Source organism: Austrofundulus limnaeus, unplaced genomic scaffold (assembly GCF_001266775.1).
Source record: "Austrofundulus limnaeus strain Quisiro unplaced genomic scaffold, Austrofundulus_limnaeus-1.0 Scaffold86, whole genome shotgun sequence".
In the NCBI taxonomy this organism is placed as follows: Eukaryota; Metazoa; Chordata; class Actinopteri; order Cyprinodontiformes; family Rivulidae; genus Austrofundulus; species Austrofundulus limnaeus.
In genome coordinates, this window is record NW_013952488.1 from 1,921,797 (window position 1) to 1,936,872 (window position 15,076).

The 15,076-nt window shown below is 40.0% G+C and overlaps 1 protein-coding gene across 1 annotated transcript in view; it reads left to right on the forward strand.

Annotated features, from left to right (window-relative positions):
- ppp1r14c (protein phosphatase 1, regulatory (inhibitor) subunit 14C) overlaps positions 1 to 15,076 on the forward strand; it is a 19,702-nt gene that overhangs the window by 1,832 nt on the left and 2,794 nt on the right. The window contains exons 2-3 of the mRNA XM_014011990.1: positions 14,140 to 14,223; positions 14,572 to 14,604. Of these exons, the coding sequence (XP_013867444.1) occupies positions 14,140 to 14,223; positions 14,572 to 14,604 (117 nt within the window). The remainder of the gene's footprint in view (positions 1 to 14,139; positions 14,224 to 14,571; positions 14,605 to 15,076) is intronic.

Here is a 15,076-nt window from a genome sequence, read left to right on the forward strand (position 1 = left end):
TGTATTTACATGCGCACGTGCACAAGGATGGCGCTCATGATGCACATCTAAAAAAAAAATCGCATTACTGGACAGAATAGAGCGTGCATATTTTTTTGCAAAAGCATAAAAACCTGCAGAAATCACAGCAGGACACGAGCACAAGTATCCATTTCAGTAACTTATCCCTCGGCTGCAGAGCACTGCGCTGGAAATGTCTCCCTCAGCTAACGGACTCTGCATGTGCGGACTGCCTTTAGGAATCCTGCAGCTCCAAGAGTCTACCTCCTCTCTGCTAAAAAACATACAAAAAATGGAATCTCTTTGGCTGTTTTCTTCTGTGCAATCTTCCCCTCCTGTCTTCAGCAGCCTCCACTGTGGTTCTAGCCTGACAGAGCAGGTGAACTGGATTAATGTTTTGAAGCCAATTGAGCTCTTCACATGTCAGATGTTTGTCTGCTTGAATCCTTCTGAAACATTTCCTGCTAAATTGACTTTTCTCCTCCGGCGGGGAGTTGATCCAGCTTGGATTCGTTTGCGCTCCGAATGCAAATAAGATGAATAGTTCAAGTAAATCAGTGCAGGTCACAAGACTCGGAGATGAATCCTTTTATTTTTGCTGTTTTTAACTCCTTCAGTTTAAAGCGAAAGTTTAGCTCAGGTTATAAACAAAGAATATTTTACCTGTTGTAGCTTTTTGAATGATCCATAGGAGGATCTTCAAAGAGCCACAACAAGATATTAAGTATTTATGACCTTTCTGCAGAGCATGACTTCAAAAGAGCTGGACTTTCCTCAGATCTCCCACCACAACCCCCACTCATTTCTTTCACCTGAGATAACACATGATGATCCCCCAGTCTTTCAGTCTATTGTGTCTGATGTTAAACACACAGGCAGGAAGGATTTCAAGGAAAACAGTAACCAATGATCACGTCAACATGTCATTTCAGAGGGTACAGACTTTTTATTCACTCAGTCACTATAGGAACGTTATGTTTAAGCAGGTGTTTCTTATGTCAACAAACAGGAAGTCTCTTGATGCCTGTGAATACCTACAGAAAGCAAAAAGTGTGTATGAGAAAGAAACAGCAGCGACTCTGCTGCTGATTTGACCATGCTCGTCCGGCTCAAAGGTCAGCCTCTATATCAGTTTCATGAGAAAACCCGATACTGCATTAGAGAGTGTTCAGGAGGCCTGTTTATGTTTGTGCGCTCAGGGGTGAGCTCGGTCCGGACCACTGATGTGTTCGTTTAAAATAAAACTGCATTTTAAATCATGAATTAAATTCCTGTAATGACAACAGCTGACCCATGTCTGGAAGTGTTGACGTTCAATAACCGATGCCCCCTGAGCAATTTAGTTGAATAAACCTTCTCTAAAATGTTTTTTTTTATACTAAGCCATTCAAAGTTATTTATTCTAAGTTAACCTAATGCCTTTTGCATTCTTAGCTCTCTGGGTGAAAGACAAACAGAATGTGAGCTCTGTCAGAGATGCATGCTCTTCTGTTCTCATTTGTTCATTTTGCTGCTCAAAGAATAGAAGAGACAGGAGGATTGAGTTAAAGAGGGACTTGGGACTAGCTCTTCAAGTAGAAATCTTAACAGTATAACCTGCTTGCCTTGACATTGGTGGAGGTTATTTATTCTATGCTCTCACTATTTTTAATCCAATATTAAGAGCTGATAAGATAAACGAAAACCCACTAACATACTTCTGCTTTACTGTAAAATAAATGGGGGATTTATGAAGACTTTGTTTAAATGTTAAAGTTAAATGGCAAAAATAAATCTGCCTGTTTGATGCATAAGTATTAGCAACACTGTGCTAATCACTGCCTGCCTTTTAACTGGCTGAATTATTTTGGCCTAATGAGTTTGGTCTACTTTTGACCATAATGCCCTATATCTTTTGGGACTTATCTTCAGTCAGACCCCATTTAGTAACAGATAAATACATAAAATACACCCTGGGTTTACAGTACTTCACCCTCAGGGCTTTGGAGGCTCTTAAAGGAACACTGTGTAGGATTTTGTCAAGTCTTTTAGCCAAAATTGAGATAATCACTAATGACAATAATAAAAAACATGTCTAATCATTGCAGACAGAGACCTTGTTTTATTATTTTTACCTTTATAAAAAGCTGTTTATATCTCCATGGTCACGGGTCGCCACACAGGCAGCTGCCATCTTGCACCGCCATCTTGTCTACGAAGGCTCATGAAGGACAAACTGCGGCGGCGGCGTCAAAAACGGTTTTAGTTGTAATACTATAAATGTAATATTTGTTGTCTGTCATTGTAGCTGGGATAATTTTACTTATTAAAGCTCATAATCTTACCACTTGAAACATCACTAGCCCTGAAGCTGCTGGTGGACATCGCGGTTGGAATTATCAATGGTTTTTGACACCTGAGAGACACCGTAGCAACTCCTTTGCGTTGGAAGCAGGGGGTGGGGATGGGGGGAGGACCAGGGAGGATGATTCAACCACTCAACCACTAGATGTCGCTGAAAACAACAAATCCTACACAGTGTGCCTTTAAGCAGACAGTGGTTGGCAACCAGGGTTACTTTTCCACAAATCGATGACAGTGAGACAAATCCAGGGCGGTTGAGCAATCCTGATCCTCAAGGGTCGCTATCCTCCATGTTTTGTTTGTTTCTCTGCTACATCGTTTGAATGAATAAGTCATTACCAACTTCTGCAAAACTTGAAGAGGTGGTTAAATCACTTAATCAGGTGTGTTAGAGCAGGGAAACGAGTAAAGTATTTAGCATTGCGGCCCTCGAGGACCAAACCTTGGACTAATGTTACAGGTCAGGGTACAGATTCTTAACAAATGGCGCAAAAGGGAATCCAGAGATGAAGCCTCTTGGAGTCTGATACAGATGATTCAGCTGCTGTGATTATCTCTACTTCAATTTTATGGGTTGGTTAATTTCTCTTCTTATTTGAGTACAAAATGCCTCTAGGCAGGGTGCGTGTGAGCTTGTATTAAGTCAACAAAAGAAATCTGGGTTGTGTTACTGAATTCTGCCCTCTGACTACCAACACCAACTATTAAAAGCTTAACGTTCTTTTTTTGGTCCTCTGCCTCACCTGTGATCATGTTAAAAAAATCCCTTTACTCTCCTTTCATCTGGTTCTGGTAAAACAAGAACAACCACTTGTATAGGAATAGAGAGTGCAATTCATACAGAGTCATGGAGAACAATACTCCAAAGTAAACACATCGATACTTTGGTCCAGGAATATTATTTTACAGTCAAAGTTACTAAGCACTTTTTGCAAACATTTAATCAGAATTTTACAGTCAAGAGATTCACACAAACCATTATTTTAATTATAATAATAACCCAGCTGACAGATCCACATTCTGGGAGATTAGACCAGTCATTTCATTTTAATAAATGATCCTGATGTGTTTATGGACGTGGTGAGGAAGGTCGTCGTCGTGTTTATGTCACAGCTTTTAACTGCTTTCTTACAATCGGTTAGTTTTCCCGTCACACAATCACAATGAAGAGTGGAGAATATAATTGGTCTAAAAGTGAAATTCACATTTATTTGTAAAAACAACAATTAAGAAAAACCTAGATTAAAATTGAATAAAACAATCTCTGAAAGAGAAAAATCTGCAAAAGGAAGAAACAGGTTATCCAAAAAAAACAACAGTCCAAGTCTCCCATCCGCACAGCTCAGTTCAGTTCATCTCATGCTTTTCATTTAAAGTCTGTCACCACACCAGCAGGGGAGATCACCACGCAGTCCTGGCAGGAAACTGTTCCATCCACCTATCCACCTGTATGGAGGCCAGCTGCCAGATCTCCACTCCAATGAACCCAGTTATGGTTGGTCCTTTCAGAGCCTGCACGTTCCAGCTGCACACCCACGKCCTGTGCTCTCACTTGTGCTCTGCAAAACAGTAGTAGGAACTAAGGAGCCGACCAATCATACCCAAAATGGGCCAATGTGCCCAGGAGGATAATAATTACTTTCCTTTAGTTGAACAATTGTGAGCGTTGAATCAAARACCACACCAAGCCGCCTCGCTGCAGGGTTGACAGGTTGACCAGGTTTGGAGGAGCTGAGCAGTGGGATGGGTCCTCTCCCTCTCTTCCAACTTCCCCCACCTGGTTTTAATTGTCCAGCTTAAGAGGGCATGGGACTCATTCTCTCAGCCAATGAGAATCCAGCAATTCAGTTCAGGGAGAGGAAACWATTACCAGCAGATTATCAGGATGAGTTGAGTAAAAGAAAAACATGTTCAATCCAAAACACCAAATGTTAAATAAAGAACCCAAAATACAAAAAAGATAAAATACAATCCAAAACAATCATCAGATAAACTTTGCAATGGTCTGTGACATTTACAGTTTCTGTGCTCGGCAAGGCAGACAGACGCTTCGCGTTTGTTTAGCTTCCATTTAAATCGCACGGACAAAAATAGATCCCGAGCGTCCGTTGATGTATTTCACACCGCGGACAGCCGTGCATGCTGCGAAGCAAATCAGGCATGTTGACAAGGCGGCCTCTCGGCCGGCAGATATCCACCAGCTGCTGAGACACATCGGCAGCAGAGTGTCAGTTTCAGAAAATCAACACCGAGAGCAGCGGTTGCCCTCATTTTTTAAGGTATTGCTACTTTTTCCCATCTTTCCTTCACTGCTATTCTCCTGTTTTTGGTCCTAACTTTTAACTCTCCTGGGACGTCCGCCCACCTGCCTTACATCCTCCTCCATTTACTCCTTCCAGGATTTATGCTACTGAAATCCCTGCAGCTTTTTACAGAGATCAGCCACATTAGTTTTGCAGGTGACCTTTACCACATACGCCTTTGGAGTAAACGCATGGGTTTAATTAAAGACCACGACCAGAATTATGCAAGCCACTGCAGAATATGTCTTCATTCTTACCTGAGCCAACCAAGTTTTGACTGGATTAAATGAAGTTAATTGAATATTTTTGAATCCACGCTCGCAAGGCAAAAAGGAATGGGAAAAGCCGTGAAGTGAAAGTCAACAAGAGCCTGAATAAAACACGGGGTGTGCACTTTTCACACATGCACACTGACTTTCTTGTCTTCCCATGACATCGCCTCCCATCCCCAGGAAAATCCAGTTAATCACTGGTTTCATTGTCGGCGAGTTGTGACAACTTATAAACTGCGTGGCTGCATTCAGAGCCTGACTCAGTCTTTCGGCTCGGAGCTGTGAGAGGAAGCAAAACAACGTCAGCATTCACAGAGACAAGAAGGCAGAGAGAGAGAGGGAGGGTAAAGGAAAGACTAAGAAGTTGTTTTGACTCTCAAAGTCAGACATTTGTGTTCAGATGTAGATGTGTTATCCAACTTTGCATGTGCAAAGTGAATCATGCAAAAGACATAAATACAATCGAGTGTTTTTCCTTAAGTTTCTGGCCTTGAGAAGGGTGGGGGATGAGAGACAAAGGATTGGAGTTTGTTTTGCTTTTAATTAAAAAAAGAAATCAATTTACATTTGAATAATAATGTAAATAAAACAAATAAAAGTACTTTCGTCAAAATGTGAACACGTACATTCATTTCTTAGACATCATGACCTTCAGGTTTTGGGAAGGAACTGTTTTGAATTCATCAGATTAATTGTGTCCTAACGTTGCTTGTGCTAATGCTGCTTTATAAGAAAAGCTTTTCTGATTTCCCTTTGATTTACATGAATCTACTAACAATTCGACGGCCGTGCTTGCTGATTGGCTGGCTGCTTTTGACCTTGTGTTATTGATGGTTTTTAAGCCCAGTTTTCCTGGAAGCATTCGGTTTGCACTGAGGACAAAGGTCTGATTGGGTCTCAGCTGTCAAATAATCAGCCTCAGGCAGTAACTGTCTGCCTACTAAATTAAGTAAAGCAAATCCTGCGTTGGAAAACAAGGATTTTATTTTCATAGCTGCTTTAAGGGGGGAAATGTTAATTTAAAGTATTTTGATTTTGTGCAGCACTTTATGTGTTGGTGGCAGCAGCTTCTGATGCTGGCAGAGGCTGATTATACTGAACTCTATGAGATTAGAGAGGAGCTAAAGACTCTTATAGATTAATTAACTGTGGGCTGTTTAATGCCCATCAAACTGCCTCTGAGATCAGTCACAATCTTAAAGAGATAGTTCAGATTTTCTGAAATGGGTAAAGATAGAAACCTTTACATAATCGTCAATTTGGCACAATATGCATCTCCAAAATTCACATCCCAATGAGATACCTTTTGGTTTTGGATCAATTTAGGCTAGCCAATAGCTGCTCAATCCAGCCAGAACTATATTCTTATTTCACCAAAAATGAAGGTTATTCAAAAAGCTTTTAGCAACAGGGAAGGTATTGATTGTTTGTCATAACCTTTCCTCTGAACCTGACTTAAAAAAACTTAAATATTCCTTTATATGAAAATCAAAGAGTGACCACAAACGAATGCACTGAAAACATTTTGCAGGGATCTGGCTTTTAGGTAGGATTTTGGAAGAAGGCGTCGACACACAGGCTCCCCCTGCTGCTTGTGAAGCTTATGGAAATTTACGAAATTTACGTAGGAAAGATGTAACATTGCTAAAGACATCCTCTATCCAAGCAATTTATTCTTCATATGCATTTATATGGCTTCATAAAATAATTGCAGTCACCCCCATGCCGCTTCCATGGTTTACAGACGTTTCCAACATTTACATAAGAAAAAAAACGTGTAAAATTCGGTGAACTTGAAGAACGGCATGGTGCCCCGAGGGCGTCCTGTGTTGTCGCCAGCTGAAAGAACTTGTCTGATAAAAGGGCATCCTTACGATCCCCTCTAACTAAATGCCTAGTAGAGGTCATTGTCTAATCATGGAAACAACTATGTGCTCTCAATGAAGTTGCTATTAGAAATCCAAATATAGAAGTGCATTAAAGAGTCTTGGTTTTAAAATCGACATCAAGGTCTTTGCAATGCCGTTTAGACACAGCAACTACCACAGCGAGGGTGAAATTTCAAAAACATTCTGCCTACTGAATTTTGGAGGCTTGTTGTGATGCTAATGACTTTTATTTTTAGCTGAAACTTTCCCCTGAACACTTCCACCCTTCAGCCCCTCCTGCTGTTGGCAGTTCTCTCTCTTTTGATACCGTCTCCTCTGGAGTGCAGCTGAATCAGCGTGAGAAAGACATTCTGCTGCAGCTGCTGTAGCTTTATCCACTGAAGTCACATCGTCTGTGTTTTTTTGTTTTTTGTTTTTTTTTTCAGTTTTATGGTTTCAGCAAACTGCTTTGCTGGAGGGCAACAGAGAGGTGCTAGAAGGTGGGGGAGGGACAATAAATATGTAAGCGCTAACAGAAACCACAGCAAGGTTTCTGCCCCTGTTGTCCTTTGCTTTCTTGGACAGTTTTTAGTCGTTCCTTTTGCTCCTCTTGACTCTCCAGTATCTTTTACTCAATGCTTCCTTGCCTTTTTGTAAATTCTCTGAAGTTTCTCTTTAATTAACTTGGTCTCAGAGGATAACGTCATCCTACCTTGAGCTTTCGATCACTTTGATGTGACACAGCATGGTGTGTAGAGAGAAGAAAGCTGAGCTGGGAGGTTTTGACAGTGTTGCGCAATCCTCCTCTTCCTTTCCTCCTGCATCTTCATCCTCAGTGACCCATTTATCTGTGCGCACTCCATCTCACTGCAACGTATTCTTTGTGTTTCATGTTGTAGTGGCTCCTTTGTTCATGTTTCGCTTACCTTTTGTTTGTTCTTATTTTGGTTTCTATTGTGAGCTACAGCTGAAAGGAGCAGATGGTTGAAAAGGTTTGTGCTCATTTCTGTGTTCATGTGTGTGCCTGTTGCCAAAATAGCTCCTAATAGAGGTATAAATCACCAGCTTTATCATGATACATTATATTGATTTGGTTGGTTGACGATAAGATGTTTCTCAGTGTGAGGTTCAGACAGGAACAGATCCAGGGCGCAGGCAGGCTCAAAAATGTAACAAAAATTTATTTATAAATAACTGAAGGAGGGCTGCTGGCAGCAAACTTACAAGTATGGAGAGTCACAGGCACGAGGGGAACAGAGCACGAGGAACACATGGAACAATCAAACAATGAACCGACATCAGACTGAGACAGGACAGGGTTTAAATACACAGACTACTAATTACTGAAACACAAAACACCTGAGGAGAAACACGAGGGTGACAATCAGACAGACAGGGAGCAGCTGAGCTGTGACACACTGGGGAACACTGAAAAACACTAGAAAACTAAGAAAATAAACACAGATCATGACACTCAGTATCACAAAGTCTTGATGCAATTTTGATTCAATTCAACACAAAAGTCTGTGATTGATATGATGCAATCTCATATGCTCAGTGGTGGGCAGCACTAATCTAAATATTAGTTCCACTAGCCCTAAAGCACTAACTCATATAGGTCCCCTAATTTTAAAGCACTAACACACTGAAAATTTAGCAGAAGCTAAAGCACTAAATTAACCCAATAAACCCATGAACATTCTTCAGCAGACAAGTCACATATTGCCATGTTGCTCTCTTAAGACTTAACATTGACATCCCACAGCCTTATTTGGGTTCATGTATTGTTAATATGTCACATAGTGGATAAGTGACACACATATGAACAAAATGTGTGACAGCTTTCACCCTCAGCTGTTAACAATAATGTTGATTAATCACATTTAAAGACCTGTTATTGCTTTTAAATTTAACCTATAAATTTAGCTTGTGCTAATCCACTAATAAATTGTAAAATTAGCAAAAGTCCACTAAATTTGCTTGAAGGGAACTGTGCCCACCACTGCATATGCCCATCTGACACAATCATTTATTGACTGTGTCAGATGGGCAGTTAATTTGATAGAAGTCTTTATTTTACCTTCATGTAATTTAATCATTAATTATAAAACCAATATATGGATGTGGATCGATGTATTGTTACATCCCTGGTTAATAATTGTCATCGACCAACCATCCATCCATCAGCCACTTGTCAGAGTCATGGTAGCAACTTAAGCAGGGAGGCTTAGACATTTCTTTTCACAACCACCTCTTCCGTCTCTTCTGGGAAGATTCCAGTGTTATCCCAGGTCAGCGTGTCTTGGGTCTGTTGGACATGACTGGAAAACCTCCCGGAGGCATCATGGGGGAATCCTCAGCTGGTACTTCTTGATGTGGTGAAGCAGTGGCTCTACACCAAGTCTCTCCTGGGGAACTGAATATCTCAGCCTCTCTCTAATGGCGAGTCCAGCTGCTCTGTGGAGAAAACTCATTCTGACCGTCAGTGATGGTAGCAGAGCACTACATTGATTGATGCTGGGTCTAATTTTCGCTCCCCGTTTGGAAGTAACAGAACTTTCATTGGTGCTTGGGATTTGATAGGGAGGGTGGGTGGTTCCATTGGGACATTTAGCCTGTGGCAGGGGGGCAAGTAAAGCCTGACAGCCTGCCAGGCCTATAAAACTCTGGAGGAAGCGCTAAACGTAGACCGATGAGTAAACAGAGAGCTTCACCTTGCAGCTCAGCTCCCTCTTTACCACAACAGACTGGCACAGACTACACAATGCTGCGGAAGCTGCACCGATTTGTCTGCAGATCTCCCACAAAACCCTACCAGAGAGTCCACTAGACAAACTTCAAATAAATTTGTAGAGAATAATTTACGAACGCACGTCAGCAACTGATTGACTTTTCAAAATTATCCAACACAAACACGAGGACAATATGGCAACTATTTTTTTAATTTCTCAGTTGCAGCATTCACTTGTACCATTCAGTACCATTCAGTACCACTTGTCAGAAAGTTGTGTCATTTCTCCGCTGCTGTTTTGGATCATCCTTCCTTCATATCAGATTTATTTTTGTTGGCTTGAACAACGTGTATTTCATGCAACAGCATTAGCAGCAAGGCAATTATCGCCTCTGGAAGTGCTACCTGTTATTTAAAAACAAAAACGGGTAGTTCTGGTTCATTTAAGAGTGCTATGAATAGAAATGAGCATGACTCACTGAGACAGGTGAAGTGACGGGTTTGTTTTTTGAGACTGCGTGAATAGAGCTTGTGTTGAGTCACTTACGGTAAATTTAATTCACCTCAGAACATAAGAACCAGACTGAAGGTGTCGATGAGACGTTGGGGAGAAACAAGTCTGACAAACATGTACTCTCCACACGCACAACCAACACACATGCTGTCAGTCCCTGTTTTTGTTTTTCTTCACAAAGTTGCCTTCAGCACAACAAACACTTGCTCCTTGTTTCTTTTTTCCATACGGTCTTCTTTATATAAGTCACACACCAAGTCTTTCATCATTTTTCCTCTCTTTATATTATCCCATGTCCATAAAAAATGTTGCCTTTTATTCATGTGGAACTAATACAGGTGTGCACGTTGGTTTATTGCTTCCAGGCTGAATAAATTAAACTACTTTAGGCAGTGGTGGGTTCAGTTAACCAACAAAATTTGCTTCACTAACTACCAATCTAATTAACTAAAAAAAATAGCTACACAAATGCTAAACCACAAAACAATTAGGAAAATTAATGGAAGCTAACACTACTTGATAACCGCTAACTCAAGAGCTGTAATTGGAGTTGTATAAATCATTATACACCAGGATAAAACCACATAAACTGAGTAACCACATCTCTCAAAATGCTTTGGGAAATTTTCTCAGCCCAAAACCCCCCTTTCTGACCATTTTACAATTTGAGTGGACAAAGGTGACTGTCACAGTAATAAAAGTTAGCATTAATCTGCTAAACAAAAAGTTAGCTTCGTCCATTAGCTGTTAGCTGTTAGTGGCCACCATTGGTGGGCACAGTTCCCCTAAATCACTAAAACATTAATAAGAGAACCGATTTCCTGATTAGTGCTTTAGGGCTTTTGCTATTTTTTAAATTCATTAGTGGATTAGCACTTGCTAAATTTATGGGCTCAAATTAGAAGCACTAAATGAGTTCTTTAAATAATGATCAACATTATTGTTCACAGTTGAGGATGAAAGCTGTCATACATTTTGTTCATATGCGTGTCACTTATCTACAAGGACACTTGTGTCAAACTCAAGGCCCACGTGCCAAATGTGGCCTGCGGGTGACTCCCATTTGGCCCGCCAAGAACTAAGTGACAAAAATCTGCACACAGTAAATATTGTCTCATGTTGACTGAAAGATTCCATGTGTCAACTGGATTATATTAGTGCTTTAGAATTAACTTTTGATAATATTTTCAGTATGTTAGTGCTTTAGAATTAGGGGTCCTAAATATTTGAGTTAGTGCTTTATGGTCAGTGAATCTAATATTTAGATTAGTGCTGCCCAGTGGTGGCCACCACTGATTTTAGGTGTTCACTCTCCACCAGCACAAGTAAATGCCTGCTTGCTTTGTGTGAAAGCGTACTTAATCATTTTGTCGTAACCTACCTGCGTAAAAGAAGTTTCTCGATGGAGAGTACTGACAACTCGTCTGCACAAAGCAGCGTTTCAGCGAGCTGGGGGTTTGCCTACAGTCATGCTTCACACATCGGCCATGTTTGCAGTTATCGCTGATCACAGTGTGGAAGGTGACAGATGGCGTACTGACAAGTGAGGCAGAAACACACACACACGCACACGCACACACACACACACCAAGTGATTGATTGATAGCTTAGCTCCAGTTTGCCCTCAAACCCTCCAGGAAGTAACTATGTGGATTAGTCCGCATAAATCGCAGCATTTGATTGTTTCAAACAACTCTGGTTGCCAACTTGTCCCTGGCCGACCAGTTTAGATGTTTGCAAACAGCATCACAGTCTGGCAAAATGTACCTTTACCTGACTTGCTTCCTGTTCTTATTGTCATTATTTTGTCTCTTTTACTCACTTTGAAATAGAACATTGTGTTTATATAATTTCACCAAAACACTGCCATGCTTATCCATCTCTTTCACCACATCCTCCCTCTTTGGCTGCTTGCTTTAGTTTTCCAAACAAGGGGGGATTTCAGAAATGAAGAAAGAGATTTCAGTGGGAAGGGGGTCGACTTTGGCGTTGAAATGCAGATTTTGTCAATGTCTCATAAGGAATAAGGATAAAGGTGGTCTGTCTTTGTGTATGCATGAATGTTAATAAGGTTGTGCAAGCCAGATTTTTTTTTATGTGAAATTACTTATAAATGTAGGTCACAACATATATCCCAGAAGTATATAACCAGTATAATTCTGTTGATTTGTGTGTTTACATTGTAGCAACATGCCAGGTAGAAATTCTATCCTGTGCAGCATTAGCCTGTAGAAATTTATGCTTTGCATTGTTATTTAAAAGGTTTATTTGTGAACCAGTTTTAGTATGTGCACGTCGGCCCACTCATGCAAATTTTTTAATGCTCTGAGCTAATACCATCCCTGTTCTGGTATTTGAATACCAACATATGCTCTTGGCTAAATTATACCCATGTTCTCACAGGTGCTTACAAACATGCACAGAACTACAGAACAAATCATGTTTGTTATTAAAATCAAGAAAATCTCAGCAGTTTGATGGGTGACCGTTGGCACAGATAGACGTTTAGCATTGAGTCATTCAATGCTCTTCAAGGAGGAGCACTCATAAACGAGCACTGCTTTTGATCAGTCCCTCTGATTAAAGTCAACTGGTCTAAAACCAATGTGACCCCTCACACAGCCCCCCACAGTAAAACAATAGCAGTGTCACTGTATTTATATGCAGAACATTGTTGCAAACATTGAGATTATTTAATGAAGTACTAATAGTGGCATCCCAATATCAATACCAGTATCTGTATAAGGTCCATTAGCAGCATTTTTACAAATACTCGTACAACATGCCCCGATACTTAGAACCAATACAAGTTTTGATATATTGGTATCAATGCTTCATTAGATGTGACAGTTTACGTTTCAAGTGAAAGGTTTGTCAGTTTTATATGTAAGAAATTTATGCAAGTAATTTTTTTTCTATTTTAACATTTTGAAATTGTATATTCAATTCTGTATTTGATTTGATCCAGTCAGAGGGGTGTAGCTCTGTAAGGAAGGAGAGGCACCTTGTTTTGTATAAAATAAATGTGTTTTTAAAGTCATTGTGTCATGGTTAAGTTCTGAGTTAGTGAATACTTGGTATTAATACTCAATATCAGTACTTGATATAGGCGTGTATCTAAACTGAAGTACTCGTATTTGGTTTGAGGGGAAAAAATCTGATGTCGGACACCCCTAATTACTACTACTGTGTTTAAAACAAATAGGACCGTGGAACCATCATTTAGAAATTTACAAAATCAATTATTAAGGTAAAAGATGGGATAAAGAAAGTGAAAATAATTGCCTTTTCTCTTTGCTGTGATTCATTTGACGACTTTCAACAAGACTGTGGGAAAAAAGAACCCTTTTCATCTGGCTGTTGGGTAAACTGTCTTTACCTTCAACACAGGATTTTGTTTTCCTCTTAATTCTTGGGAAAGAATTGTGAAAAGCCACCAAACAAGGAGAACAATGGAGGAGCAGGAGTTACAATTTCCCTGAGACTTGTCTAAACATCTCTTGATTTACTTTATGGAGCTTTCTTTAATTTTCTGCCAAAGTCAAAACTGGAAGATGATGAAAGGCGGTCTGACGGGAGACACGTGATAGCAGCACTCTTGCTTTCTATAATTCTGCAGTGCTTTGCAGTTCATTCAGAATTAAACCTTTAGGTTAATGTTTGCAGATGACTGTAGTTGAAGGGAATTATTTCTGGTCTACTGATGATGCAAAGTCTCTAAGAGGCTGCCTTTTTTCTGCTTCTGAAGAGGAAAACATTTGGAGGAGACATCATGCAGCAGCTGGGAGGGAATGGTTGATCCTCCCTGTATGTTTCCATGGCACAAACCTTGTGGTGAAATAAAGCGAAACATTGAAACTGCACCTTTTTGAAGTGGTTCCGAGCTGAACACAGGCTGTAACCACTGAACCACTAAACAGCCCAACCCGGGCACAATGACATACCAATACGAACAGGCAAATATACTGTATGATCAGGTTGCTTCAAGTGCAAGAGAGATAAAAAATGAATTTTAGGAGCAAAAACAAAATAAGTTTATTTTTTTTAGACTAATTCTCTTATTTATTTATTTTTAACTGTTTTCTAATGGAGTGTTTTTGTGTTCCAGGAAGATGAGATGCCAGAGGTGGAGATTGATATTGATGAACTGTTGGAGTTCAGCAGTGATGAGGAGAGAATCAGCAAACTGCAGGTAGAGTTTATTCTGGATTTGTTGCTCAGCTGTCAGGCAGTTAATGGCATACAACACATTCAACAACAATGTGCTCTGAATGAATAAAATTACTGAAAGCAAATGCAGCATTTTTTTCCACTTACAGATACTTTACCATTGATTTACTCCTGACATTCTAGCAGAAATGTACCTGTTTGTGATATTTAAGAACCATCACTAATTTTATGTAGTTTATCCCTTTAAATAAAGGCTATACTTCACTCATCAAACACACTTGCTAGGAAAAATTACAAGTGCAGTGGAAGTAATGAAAGCATCGATGCAAGGTATCTAATCCCTGAACAATTGTCTTCTTTTTTTCTACAGGTAGCACTAATAGACTGCTACAAACCAGTAGAGGTGAGTTCATTTAAGGTGGTTATAAACTGCTGGTTGAATGTTGAAAACAGATTTCCCCAATGGGACAATAAAATATTGTTCATTATATAAACATAATTATCTGTAAGAATCAGAAGACAACACTAACATTTTGATATTGTTGGCAAAAATTACCAACCTGCATTCAGAACTTGGATCATTTTTATCACATATGACATTTATGGGTGTCGTGTTTGGGCAAAGGTCAGCGTTAAGATCAAATGAGGTTAGGTATTTGAGTAATTAAAGACCAACCAATCAGATTAACTCACCACATGGCAAATTTTCTACGTGTGAACTCTCCATCTGTCACTTGATTGTGTGTGGATGTGTGTGTGTGGTCCAAAACACTACAAGGTCAATGGAATCTAAAGCTGCAGCTAGGTTGGCAGCTGCACACCTGAAACTGAACGAGCACACACACACACACACACACACACACACACACACACAC